Source organism: Hypanus sabinus, chromosome 20, assembly GCF_030144855.1.
Source record: "Hypanus sabinus isolate sHypSab1 chromosome 20, sHypSab1.hap1, whole genome shotgun sequence".
Taxonomy (NCBI): domain Eukaryota; kingdom Metazoa; phylum Chordata; class Chondrichthyes; order Myliobatiformes; family Dasyatidae; genus Hypanus; species Hypanus sabinus.
Window position 1 is genome coordinate 20,563,146 of NC_082725.1, and position 14,414 is coordinate 20,577,559.

Sequence of the window (14,414 nt, forward strand, 5' to 3'; positions counted from 1 at the left end):
TTCTTCCATGGCCAACCCGAGTGCCCTAATTGGGTGGCAATGGAGTTGAGTTACACTAAAGATTTATCTATTTCTGCACTTTTTGGCTCTGTACTCCCTAGTAGTTTGTCCAGATTAACTCTTGTTAGACACACTTTGCGAATATGGGCTCAGTTTAGGAAATTTTATGGTTTCTATGGTTTTTCCTTTTCTAGTCCTATCATACATAATCACCTTTTTTTACCTACTATGTATGATTCAACATTCCATGATTGGTATAGGAAGGGCATTAGACATTTTGAAGATCTTTTTATTGATAATCGCTTTGCATCTTTTCAACAGCTCTCTGCTAAGTTCAATCTGCCTAATGCTCATTTTTTTAGATATCTCCAAATTAGACACTTTATTAATCCTCTAATTCCTAACTTCCCTGAAATGCCTGAGAAAAATTTTATGGATTTATTTCTTTCTATTAATCCACTGGGTAAAGGTTTAATATCATTTATTCATGATAAATTAGCATTCTTACGGCATGCCCCTGTGGATAAAATTAGAATGGCTTGGGAGCATGATTTAAATATCTCTTTATCTGATGAGACTTGAGACTCGATTCTCAAATCGGTTAATTCAACCTCTCTTTGTGATCGCCATTGTCTTTTAAAGTTTAAGATTGTTCATAGAGCCCATATGTCTAAATCTAAATTATCTTGATTTTATCCTAATATTAGTCCTCTTTGTGATAAATGCAAAAGGGGCGAGGCCTCTCTTATTCATATGTACTGGTTCTGTCCTAGCTTGGAGAAATTTTGGAAAGATGTCTTCATAACTTTATCTTATATTCTGAATCACCACTTAGATTGCTTTGTTCGGTTTTTTTTAGGTGAGACAGATTTACGTTTGAGTTCGACTAAGTGTCAAATATTATCTTTTGCTTCTCTCCTGGCTAGACGTTTAATCCTCCTTAGATGGAGAGATGTTGCCCCGCCCACGCATGCTCAATGGCTTAATGATATTATGTCCTGTTTAGACCTTGAAAAAATTCATTATTCAGTTCTTAATTCGGATATAAAGTTCCATAAGGTCTGGGGACCTTTTATTGAGTACTTTCATAACCTTCCTCTTAACTAAGGTTTTTTTTTCGGTCTCTTGCTTTCAGCTCTTTTTTTTTGGTAGTAGGCATTATTATCTTCTGTTTTTAAGAGTATTTACAGTTTTGGGGGTTTGAATGTCCTGATTTATATTCTCTATATTCTGTTGTGGTTGGTCTGGAGTTCTTTTTTTGTTGCGGGGCTTGGGGAGGATACTAATTTTACATGTCTTCAATTTGGGTGCTTTCTCAATTATCTTTTTTATATTATATTATTATTGTATGTTTATTTTTGCACTGTATTAATTTTCTTCATTTTGATTTGGGGTTTTTTTATCTGTAGCGATGTAGAAAATGCATAAAAAAACTAATTAAAAAAAAAAGAAATTGATGACGGAAGGCTGCTGGACCAGACAACATCCCTGGAAGAGTGCTCAGAGGATGTGCAGACCAGCTAGCAGATGTTCTCACTGACATTTTCAACATTGCCACCGTTCCAATGCGCTTCAGCGCCACTGTTCCAACATGCTTCAAGGCCGCCACTATCATCCCCGTGCCAAACAAGTCTTCAGTGTCCTGCCTAAATGACTACTGTCCCATTGCACTTATATCCATCATCATGAAGTGTTTCGAGAGACTCGTCATGAGGCATATCAAGACCCTGCTGCCCCCCTCATTGGACCCCCTGCAGTTTGTGTACTGTCACAATCGGTCAACAGACACGCCATCGCCATCACCCTCCACCTGGCCCTAACCCACCTGGACAAAAAAGACACATACGTTTGGATGCTGCTCATAGACTTCAGTTCAGCATTAAATACAATCATCCCTCAGAAACTGATTGCAAAGCTGAGCCTACTGGGCCTGAACACCTCCCTCTGCAACTGGATCCTAGACTTCCTAACTGGGAGACCTCAGTCAGTCCGGATCGGGAGCAGCATCTCCAACACCATCACACTGAGCACGGGGGCTCCCCAGGGCTGTGTGCTCAGTCCACTGTTGTTCATTCTGCTGACCCACGACTGTGCTGCAACACACAGCTCGATCCACATCATCAAGTTTGCCGATGACACGACCATCAGCAAGAACGATGAGTCAGCTTACAGAGAGCAGGTGCAACAGCTAACGGACTGGTGCAGAGCCAACAACCTGTCTCTTAAGGTGAACAAAACAAAAGAGATGGTTGTTGACTTCAGGAAGGCACGGAGCGACCACTCCCCACTGAACATTGACGACTCCTCGGTAGAGATCGTAAAGAGCACCAAATTTCTTGGTGTTCACCTGGCAGAGAATCTCACCTGGTCCCTCAACACCAGCTCCATAGCAAAGAAAGCCCAGCAGCATCTCTACTTTCTGCAAAGGCTGAGGAAAGTCCATCTCCCACCCCCCATTCTCACCACATTCTACAGGGGTTGTATTGAGAGCATCCTGAGCAGCTGCATCACTGCCTGGTTCGGAAATTGCACCACCTCGGATCGCAAGACCCTGCAGCGGATAGTGAGGTCAGCTGAGAAGATCATCGGGGTCTCTCTTCCTGCCATCACGGACATTTACACTACACGCTGCATCCGCAAAGGAAACGGCATTATGAAGGACCCCATGCATCCCTCATACAATCTCTTCTACCTCCTGCGGTCTGGGAAAAGGCTCCAAAGCATTTGGGCTCTCACGACCAGACTATGTAAGTTTCTTCCCCCAAGCTATCAGACTCCTCAATACCCAGAGCCTGGACTGACAACTTGCCCTATTGTCCTGTTTATTATTTATTGTAATGCCTGCATTGTTTTTGTGCACTTTACACAGTCCTGTGTAGGTCTGTAGTCTAGTGAAGCTTTCTCTGTGTTGTTTTTTTACGTAGGTCAGTCTAGTTTTTGTACTGTGTCATGTAACACTATGGTCCTGAAAAGCATTGTCTCATTTTTACTATGTACAGTACCAGCAGTTATGGTCGAAATGACAATAAAAGTGACTTGACTTGACAAAGAGAAAACAGGATCTCAGAGCAAGCTGCTGAGGAGTATTAACATTGATTGCAGAATCTCCTAAAAACGTGTTGAAAGGAAATGGTTATCAAAGCTAAATATAGGTTTCCTATAGACTGAGCTGAGTGAAAAGGTATTGGAGAATAAGGAAATGGAAACAAAATAAACAAATATCTGTTTTTGCTAGAAAAAGGCACCATCATCCTCCAGAAACACCGGAGATTACCGGTTCCAGAAGGTATAAGAAGTTGAATGAAAAAGTACTGGAGAAAGTAGTGGGGCTGAAAGCCATTAAATCCCTCCGCTAAAATGGACTGAACATCAAGGAATTGAAAGAGGTCTACGTGGAGGTAGTGGAATCAGTGTTTGTCACCCTCCAAAATTCCACAGATCCTAGAATTATTATCACAGTTGCAAGGTAGCAAATGTAGCTCACCTAGATAAGAAGGGTGGAAGAAAGAAGTTATCAAAAATTATCAATGCACTTAGCTTGTTGAATCAGCATGGGAAATGCTATGATCTAATGTAAAGGAAGTTAAAGCAGGAAATTTAGAAAATGGGAGTGGGTCTGTGCAGTGTCTTCATGGATCTATGAAGGTGAAATCAAATTGGCAAATCAGTTTTTGTTTTGAGGTTGTACCCAACAGATGCATAAAGGAGCTGGTAGGTTTGATCTATAAGGTGAGATTAAACAGACTAAGTCAATGCTCAAGAGATCTGAAAGATGAGAAATGATCTAATTACAGAGCTTTAGAGAGCAGATGCAGGGATGATAGCTCCCTTGGCTGAGGTGACTAGAATCAGCAATCACAGTCTCAAAATAAGATAGTCTACAGTTTCTTCTCAAGTAGAGTTAATCTTTGACCAATATGGTTGAGCTTTCCATTTAATCAAACAGACATCTCAAAGTACTTACTCCCTCATACGGTGCATCTTGGCCTGTGCCATGGTGCAGTTGATAGCTGTCGGTCCCTGGTACACAGCTGAAATCACGGTGCCACCATCTGTAACCAAGACAGACACGTTGTTGGTGTCCATATTTCTCGATTCAGATTCTTACGGCTATCTGTTCACATCACACAGGCTGCTCAGCTTTCTAAAGCAGTCAATCATTGCAGGCATCACTTTGAACAGAGGAAAAGGCACGAAGAGAAGGTTTTTGCCCCTTGGGTCTGAGGATAAGGGACGGGAATACGGGGTCAAGAATGTCATGAATCTTTGGAAATCTTTACACCAAGGAAAGGTGAATGCTGAGTCTTTAACTGAGATAAATGCATTCTTAGTTAACATGGAGCAAAGATTATAGGCGACACATAGAAATGTAGAGTAAAACCGAGGCCTAGATTAGCCACAATATTATCGCTTGAACAAAAGCACATTTAGCCTTTCCTGCTCCTATTTCTTACATTCTGGTAAATTCATGCAACCTGTTGATTTCATTCTATTATTTTGAGTTGCAAGAAGTAGCAGCTGGGATGTAATTATTTGCAAAATAATTGTTTTCCCAATGTCACACTCAATTATCCAGCCAGGAGGATGATTGGTGCTTTCTCTCCGGCTAATACTCACCTATAAATAGAATCTTTGAATATTCTATTCCAAGGAGGGCTGGAGAAGCAAAATCAACAATTGGATAGTTTCAGAAGGAGAGAACAAGCACAATGAAGAAGGTTGATACAGCATCTACTGTGTCCAGGTGTCTTAATGGTCTCAGCAGTGATTTAATGACTTGATTTGATGGGAATGTCATCAATTATAATTTGAGTGAGCCATATAAACTTATGTTATTTTGTGTTAACCGAAATGTGGTGAAATAAACCATTTATTTAAGATCTTCCTTAAGAGTAATAAGAGCACGTGGGGAGGGTGTTGGCGAGATGGCTGTATTTCAAGACTTGGGACTGGCAGTTGAAGGCACAGAAGTTAATGGAGTGGCAGAGGAAACTGGGTACACAGGAGACAGCATCTGGAGGAACGTAGGGTTACTGAGGGCTTGTAGGCCTGGGCAAGTCTGTGATTCAGGTTCTGATTTATTTATCACACAGGCATCAAAATGGACAGTGGAACGCTTCGTTTGTGCTAACAAGCAACACAATCTCAGGATTTGCTCGGGGCAGCCTGCAAATGTCACCACTCAATCCAGCATAAACACAGCGTGCTGAAAATGCTCAGCAGAGCAGCACTGAAGTCAACAAGCAGCAAAACGAGTCCCTTTCCTTCCTCCCACCCACAGTGATCTGTGAGTTCCTCCAGTCTTGGACTTTCCATCGTCCCTACATGAATTGCTCCATCTTGCCTTCAGCTGCCCAGACATTAGGTTCTGGGACCAACTCCCTAACTTCTCCAGAGCTCTGCCCTCTGCTCCTTTCAACTTCTAGTTAAAATTTTCCTTATTGGCGAAGCTCTAATTCATCTGCCCTCATCTCTGACAATGTGGCTTGAGGTCAAAATTTGTTTGTGAAATTCCCTGGGAATGGTCTGTTTCATCAAAGGAGCTTTAACTAATTGCTGATTTGAGAGTGAAAATGAAAGAGTCAATAAATACAACAACAAGGTAAACAGGAAAAAGATGGCAAAGAGGTACAAGCATGATTGTTGATGTCTCAAGTTCCAAGGACTGTAATCTTAGGCGATAGCTGTGTGGGTCTTACAAGTTCTCTCCATGACAGCATCCATTTCTCCTGGGCACTCCCTGAAGAAATGAGTGGCTGATGAGCATGTGAGAGAGATTAAGTAGAGGGAATACAGGGCAAAAGGAAATGGGGTTGATGGTGATATTAGCTGGGAGCCAGCAATGGTTGAAGAGTGTCCTTCATGCCATTAGACAGTGAAAAAAACCCTCGCTCTCTTTTACATTGACAGAAGTTAGCCCTCAAAGTTCCAAAAAGACTTCAAAATGAATGAATCCAATTGCACAATTTCCTTTTGCCCCTGAAGCCTTCAATGTTTAAAACTGCAATTACTTATGGGGGAGGGAGGCTTCAAATATCAAGAAAAAATCTTAACAAGGGAGTGCACAGGAATCTAAAGCAGAGACCGGAGGCCCAAACTTGTTCTCAAGTAATTTCAGTTTGAAAATTATGGTGTCGAAGTTAACCCTTGATCGCCGGTGCTAAATGGGAAATAGAGCAGTGGCTTCTGAAATTTGGTTCTCTGAATTACATATAATTGAATATTTGAAGCCAAGTACAACATACATACACTGCTACCGTGCCACATGTTTAGGGCAGGTAATGAGGAATTTCACCCTAGTTATCTGCTTTTGAACTTTTGATGACTGGGAAAGGGTAAAATACAAATCAAACGTGCTTCAAAAGACAAGATATTGCACCTGCAAGGAATCAGGAATATTCACAGGAAACAGCAGGGCAGCAGACTGCTGTGAAGAGAGGTCTGTGAATTTTCATAAGAGCAGAACATTGCTACGGAATAACAGCAACTAAAAGGCAGGGGAAGATTGGTGGAGGAGGGTGGTGAGGGAGCAGGGTGTAACGGTGAGAAGACCCACGGAACTGCCTGATTCTATGCTGTTTATTGTCATTCTTCAGCACACGAGTGTAAGGGAGAACAAAACTAGTGTTACTCTGCGTAAAAAAACAACAAATGAGTAACCCAGGTTTAATTACCGCCACTGACTCTAAAGAGTTCGTACGTTCTCTCTGTGACCACGTGGGTTTCCAGGTGCTCCAGTTTCCTCCCATAGTCCAAAATTGCATCAGTTGGTAGGTTAATTGGTCATTGTAAATTGTCCTGTGATTAGGCAAGGATTAAATTGGGGATTGCTTAGCAGTATGGCTTAAAGGACCGGAAGGGCCTATTCCACACTATATCTCAATAAACAAATCGGCATGTAAAACTGATTTGATGGATAGCGGAGCAATCTTACGACATAGAGAAAGGCCCTGAAGCCCATTCAGTCTATTCTGGCTCCTGAAGCAATCCCATTAAGCTATTTCTAGAATTAATTCCCCATATCCCATTGTCACTGGCCACCTAAGACCCTGCCCAGAAGAAGGCAATGGCAAGCCACTTCTGTAGAAAAATTTGCCAAGAACAATCATGGTCACGGAAAGACTATGATCGCCCACAGCATATAACACGGCACGTAACGAACGAACGGCCGTATAGTCATTCATACGTCCATCAGCTTCCCCTAGGAGTAATTACAGTAGCCAATTAATCTACCAACCTGTACGTCTTAAGGATGTGAAAGGAAACAGGATTACCTAGGGTAAACCCACTCAGGGAAAACTCCACATGGTAAGCACAGAGTTAATCTGAGTAATGTACTGCACTATTGTGCTACTGTTAATGTGGACTTGGTAGTTTGTGTTACAAGTATTGATAAGGAGTGTTGTACAGTTTTGGGGATTGTCACCATCAATATGCACTGGGAGCGAGGCGTTCCTTGGCTGCTACAAGGACAGAAGAACAAGAAGTGGAGATACACATAATCTGCTGGAGGAGTTCATCAGATCGAGCAGCATCTGTGGAGGCACAGACATTTTGAGTTAAAACCCTGCATCAGGACGGAGAGGGTGGAGGGCCAAGATAAAGTGAAGGGGAGAAGTGAAGCAAGAGTCTGAGGAGATTGGTGAACTGAGAGGTGCGCGAGATGAGGGGTAGGGGAGAGGAGCATGGACGGAATTGGAATGAGGGGCTTTATCGGAATGTCTACTAAAAAGAATGAGATCAGTTCAGAGTGATTTCCGGTCGATACCCGAGCTTTCCTGACCCTAGTGAGCATTCAACTATGGCTTGGAGTGAGAGTGGGTGGGGGCTTGCCTTGATGGACGGGTCGAGCTGTCTGGCCATTTGGCTCTCCTCTGCACCAGTGCTCAGAGCCTGACCTGATTCTTCCACACCTCACCTCAGATCAGTACTCTGTCCAACTGTAGTTGCGTGAGGGACCTAGATGTTCTCCCTGATCTGTTTGTCAGACACCCTTGCTCCTGTGGTGAGTGATGGCTTTTCCCTGCAGTCTGGACACTGGTTGTGAAGATGGCCAACATCAGCACAGTAGAGGCACTTCCCCTCACGTCTCCACCGTTCCTGTTCCTCTCAGGACAGGCTGGACCAGCCCAGCTGCATTGGTTCCTTCTCAGATTGAACTGCGGGTGACCTCACAGGGGATGAGGTGCTAGGTTCCCGATCCGGCTCTCTCTCTCTGCCTCTCACGGATATGTTGGTCCACTTGAACTGCTGTAGAAATCATCTGTTGCAGGGAATCCCACCAGTCACAACTGGCCAGCTCATCCTTCACTCTTTCAGACTGTCCATTATAAAAAGCTGTGAAGAGGGCCTCATCTTTCCGATGGCTATCGGTTCCTGGAGTGTGAAATTCAATGGCATAGCCTGCCACTGAGCAGGCTGTGGTTCATCAACCTCTGTGTTGCTTCTTGTCCTCTGGCGGGGTGGTCAAAAACCTAGCGCAGCAAGGTGACTATCACATTATGCAGACCGCTGCTCCCAGAGGGCGCTGCCCACTCAAGCACCCGCCCGGAAAGAAGTGAGATTACCAAGCGACTTGGTCCCTCTGTGTTAGGAAGCGGGTAGACTGCAGCTCGAAAACCTGAGAACACTGGGTCACAAAGCCATGCCAGGTCTCTGGGGAGCCATCAAAGCAAGTTGGGTGAGGAAGGGGGTTTTCTGGACTCAGCGACCAATGAGCCAGTTGCCATGGTACATCGTTAGTGGGGTCCGCTGGGGCCAGAAGTGTTACAGTAGCTGGAGCTGGGGGCCTTGGAGGTGGTGGGCTCACATCTCTCGGACCACCTCTGCCACCGGTGCTCAGTCTTGCCATAATGATGCAGGTGGTTCTGAGCACAATTGCAGACAGAGACAGTGACAGTGTTGGTCAAATAACTTCAAACTTGACTTCAATAGTCAGAAGCACTAAGTGCAACCGTCTTGCTACATTCACTTGTTCAGATTCCAACTAAAATACACAGGCAACTTAAGAGTTCACAGAGAATATACAAAAAGGCTTCAGATTAGCTGTCTCACAAGATCCAAGGCTGCAGGAGAAAATCAGGCAGTCAGTCCACAAAACAAAGGGAATGTTTCCACCAGCTAGATCCCAGGTAGGTCTTTTCTCAGAACTGACACAGGTAAGTAATTCCATAAAGAATGACTAACTCTAGCAGTTGATTCTAACAAGCAGAGAGAGTATTAAGTCTGAGCAACTGGAAGATGCATCCACCAGCTTTAAACTCCTCTTAGCCAGTCTCAGGTGCGTCTCATAAATCCAATTGAGATTCCTCCTGGTGATGAGAGGTGAGAGGGTCCTCACCCAGACAGATGAGATCATTGCTCTCCGACGTACCAGTGCTGCTTGCTTCAGGTGTTACAACCCAAGAGGTGTTAGATACTCAGTCAATGAACACATTCAGGGATTAAAACGGATTGAGTTTTGATGTTAAGGGGTATTGTGAGAGAATGCAAATGTAGATTTCGGGTATTAACCCTTTTGAACTGTGGTCATTGTTACTTATTAAATGTGAAAGAATTCTTTCAGCACATTGGGTCTCTGTCGGATTAAAAGCAGAGCCTCACCATCAGGACAATTCCCTAGTAAGTAATCCTTTCTCACATGCCCTTCAGCTCTCCTTTTTCATTTGGACCTACAGTAACAGGTAACTTTCAACAGTCAAATAACCTACCAGCAAGTCTTTGGGTTGTAGAAGAACTCTAATACCTGAAGTACAATCATGGTGCAAACTCCACATTGACCTTTCCCATTGAAGGGTCTCGGCCCGAAATGTTGGCTACTCTTTTCTCACGGATGCTGCCTGACCTGCTGAGTTCTTCCAGCGTTGTGTACGTATTCCACATAGATGTTGCCCAGAGTCTGGGCTCTGAAGTAGTTCTACCCTCTGTTCCAGCATACAACCACTGTGCAATATTGGGAACATAGCAGTCAAGTTATCAAAATGCCACCCCCACGTATGACATTCCAGATAATCCTTTTATCGGTGGTGATGAGGGAGGTTTTGGTTTGGGAAATGTGCGCTTCTGTGAGAGAGCATTTGTCATCTTGTAAACCAGACATCATAGAGGACCTCAGTTAATACTTCCTCTGAAAGATGGTATTTCCAATGGTGCAGAACTCTCCCACTGTTGCACTGATGCATCTTGCTCTGGATTTTGAAATGGGATTTCAACCCACACCATGCAGACTGCGAGAACCGCATGCTATGCACTGAACCTCAGTGTATCCTTCATTTCATTGAAATTGCCAGTCAGAAAAACTGAAGTTAAAACAGTAATATTTTTTACAATTACATATGCTCAACCACTAGGGGTAGGAAACAGAAACTCTTTTCCTTAAATTCATAAGTCGAGCTAAAAGCCTGAAGCCTGCATTACACACCCAATGTAAAGCATGTAAACAAGCAACAAGCAAAGGGTAGTAGTTTAATTCAGGCAAGATTGTGTCTCGTTGAAATGATTTCAATGCCAGCAACTCTGAAAAGTGAGCATGGCTCTTGTGAAACTCACCCACAGAGTCCTCCTCCTGGATAATCCACATATCTCAATCAGTGCTCCTTGTAAGGGCCTGATGAGGAGTACTTTAAAAAGCTGCAAACTCCTAAGGATGATCAGTGCCTCAATTTTAAACACTGCATGTCCTGATCCTGTACTTAATCGTTTTTTTACAGACCAAGCCATCAAAGGATATGGAGATAATAAGTGGAATTGGGTCCAAATCACTCTTGAATCCACTGACTGGAAAATAAAGCTTAAGGGAATGAATGTCTAATGCTGTCTGTTCCTGTAGATATTTGCGAGCTGCTGGAAAGGGAAAGGGTGAGATCGTTCTCCAGAACCAGTGGCTGTCTGAATTATTACTGTTACAGATAGCATATGAAAATGTACACACTCACACACACACATCTTAGTTCTTAATAGGGATTATCTTTATTTGTCACATGTACATCAAAACATGCAGTGAAGTGTCTTTTTATCACATCAACGACCAACACAGCCTGAAGGCATGCTGGGGGCAGCCCCAAGTTGGCCCAAAGCTAACTAGCCATAACTCATATGTCTTTTTGGAAAATGTGGGAGAAAATAGTGAGAATTATTATTGGCAAATAAATTATCTCCGTACTTGATGTAGCTTTTCTGAATCACTGAACTGGATACTCAGTTCTCTATAAATAGACTGGCCACCAACTGGAGGATGGTGGCATTCAGGCTGAGTGAAGGGCTTACCTAATGTTCTACTGTCCAGGACATCCTCCATGCACCTTACCAGGGCTTCAATATCAGTGTCCTGTAAGATTGAGAACATCAGGAGGTGGGGTTATGAATGTTACAATCGACAGATAACAAATGATCTATTGATCCCCCGTTTATTTTGCTCAACAATGGGCTTTTCCCAAAACTCATTACATTCTCAAGGTCCAGAGACAGCAATTAATGTATGATCTATGGCAAGGCTCAAAATCTTATACATTAGCGAAGCAGTACATTGTCCCTTGTTACGTGGAAAATCTTCCAAACATTTTTGAAAATATTAGCTTAAAAATATTCACTTCATCTACAGAGTGTTAGAGAATTGTCAACTAATTATTCTTTCACCTTTTAATGACAAAATGATAAAGAATCAGAACATTCGGTTTGGCTGCCCATGGGAGCAACCTAAGAGCAAAGACCATACTATTCTCTCGGTTTCATTCAGGCGACCTTTAAAGAAAACTACTTAAGCCTAATACATATATATCCATTCTTAATGAGAATCCAATTTGAATTCTGTTAATGAAGACTCAATGTAATTGCCATTTGCCAAGGAATATAATTACAGATTATAATTACTTGTAAAAGATGCGGTAAAACACGAAGCAATGATTAAAAAGGAATACATCTGTAATATTTCATTCAAACCTGGTCACAGAAAATATAGCTCACTGTAGAGTGGGTATGGACTCTGAATCCAATGGAATAAAGTGCTGGGAATCTTAACCTCTTAGTTTCTACTGCTTTTCTGAATAGCTAGATCACAAGCATCAGAATAATACTTCCAATGGATAATACATTTCAATGGATGCTGCCCGTCCTGCTGAGTTCATCCAGCTTGTTTGTACGTGTTGATTTCACCACAGCATCTGCAGTGTACTTTTTGTTTAGAATAATACTTTGTACCCTTTCCCGGTAATTTAACACTGACTGGAATTCCCTGGAAATGAGAGAGTTTGGGGTTGTTGCTCGATGTTTTCAGGAAAATAAGGGAAACTGAGATGATAGTTATAGAGCAACTACTTCAGTAGAGTGGGGTGTCTATGAGTAGCGAACCCAGTTAAAAATTAAAGCACCACCTTGCATGAGTAAATCTTAGGACACAGTCCAACATGCAAGTGTAGAGGAAATTCGGAGCTCTTTTCTAAAACTTCAAGTTCACTATCTCACTCTCACTCACCCACACCATCAATCATAGAGAATGATAGAGCACTACAGTACAGAAATGGGCCCTTCGGCCCTTCTAATCCATGCCAGCTCGGTTTCCTCTCTAGTCCCATCTACTTGCGTTCAGACTCTTGTGTCTGTACAACTAAACATCAATTAAATAAAAGCACGCATGTGAAGGTAGGTTGACTAGTATATTCCTTTTGCAGCCACAGAGGACAGCAGAAGGCGTGTGCGTAGAACACCAGATCAATGTGCAAGGGTAAGTTATCAGCCGGTAAATATTGTTAGGGGAGTCATTGCAATAAAAGAAATAGTTCCATAATTACACAGAGCATAGCCTTTCATACAGCTGTCATCCCTGTACTTATATAAACTTCTCTCAAACGTTACAATTGAAGATCTATCTTCCACCTCCACTGGCACATTTCACATGTGTGCCATTCTCTGTGTGAAATATCTCCCCTTCAGATTCCACTTAAATATCTCACCTTTCACCAGAAACTTACAATCTCTACTTTTAGTCTTATCCAACCCAAGGGGAAATAGTCTTCATGCATTCACCCTGTCTACAACCTTCCTAATTCTGCATACACCTATAAGATCTCCCCTCAAACTCCTGCGCTCCAGGGAGTTAAATCCTATTCAATCTATCCCTATTAAACCACTACCCAGATAGTGGATTATCAAATATTGATACTGAACTGGAGTATTACCTACCTGTTCATGACTTTTGACAGTAGTGCATTCATTTTCTTCATTAAATTCCTCCATCTCTAGGTTCTCATCAGAACAAGATTCAAAACCATCTTCATGATAAAACTCTTCAGCTACATCTGGATCTTCAGGGATTGCTGAAATAAACAACTATAACATGTATCTAGTTTTTACAGGTGGACAGTATTTCCCAACTCTTACCGAATAAAAGGTGGCAAAAAGAAATTCAAAATTCGGTGCTCTCTTCCAGCCATTCTACAGATTCCTGCTCCCCCAATCACAGGGGCCTTATCTTTCCAATAAACTGAGGGCATGGAGTGTTCTATCCCTGGATATAAATACCTAAGAAGATATTTTAAAGAACTCATGGAAAGGTCATGAAGCTGAACTGAATTGATAAAAATTTAATTGCATCAACTTCTGATCTCAGAGTCTGCAGCTCCCTCTCCAAAACCCACCTCCTCTTCACCATCCTTTCTTCATTTAAGATAGTCTTTGAAACACGATGCTTTAAATAATGAACTGCAAATACTGAAAACCTGAAATTAAGACAAAATGCTGAAAAACCTCAATAAGTCAATCAGCATCTGTTGAAAGAGAAGCGGATACTGCTTCAGGTCCAGGGCCCATAGTCAGAACCAGGAAAGACGGGAAGCAAATTAGTTTTCGGTAGCAGAGCAAGTGGGGAAACGTTAGAATAAGGAAGGTATCTCTGATGGGGTGAGACCAAGTAGGGTAATGTGAGAAAGTATCAGATTAGTCTTCTTTGGGTAATGTGTCACAGAAGGTTAAATTGTACAAAGAAAAATTAAAAACTGAGTCAAAATGTAGGCAGAAATTGTTACTTCAGAAACAAAAAAGAAATCTACAGTGAGCTACCTAATCTAATCTTAACTGCCATATGAAGTCATCTTGTTTGACCCATTCTTCCATCATCACTTCCTCTGCTACTGAAATCTAACTTGTTTTCTCTTTTCTGTAACTAATGGAAGGCCCTGAACCTGAAGCATTAACCGATTCTCCTTCTACAGATGCTTCCTAACCTGCATTTGTCTGCATTTCTGTTTTTAAGTTTTTAGCCATTAAACCAAATATCTCCCCAGCACAGCTTTTCTGTGTTCTCTGTTGAGAGAAGTCTATAATTGCAGGGCTCCAGTTTTCCCATGGTTACTGTGGTGATTGTAAGTCTTAATCTTAGAAGTCTAACTGATAGACTTTTATTAAGAATAATGCAGCCACAA

The 14,414-nt window shown here is 42.3% G+C and overlaps 1 protein-coding gene across 9 annotated transcripts in view; it reads right to left on the reverse strand.

Annotated features, from left to right (window-relative positions):
* Window positions 1-14,414, reverse strand: part of nek11 (NIMA-related kinase 11) — a 307,189-nt gene that overhangs the window by 30,779 nt on the left and 261,996 nt on the right. For all 9 annotated transcript variants that reach the window (XM_059945210.1, XM_059945211.1, XM_059945212.1 and 6 more), the window contains 3 exons: window positions 13,177-13,310; window positions 11,266-11,326; window positions 3,965-4,052 (listed from right to left, as the gene is read on the reverse strand). In XM_059945210.1, the coding sequence (XP_059801193.1) occupies window positions 3,965-4,052; window positions 11,266-11,326; window positions 13,177-13,310 (283 nt within the window). The remainder of the gene's footprint in view (window positions 1-3,964; window positions 4,053-11,265; window positions 11,327-13,176; window positions 13,311-14,414) is intronic.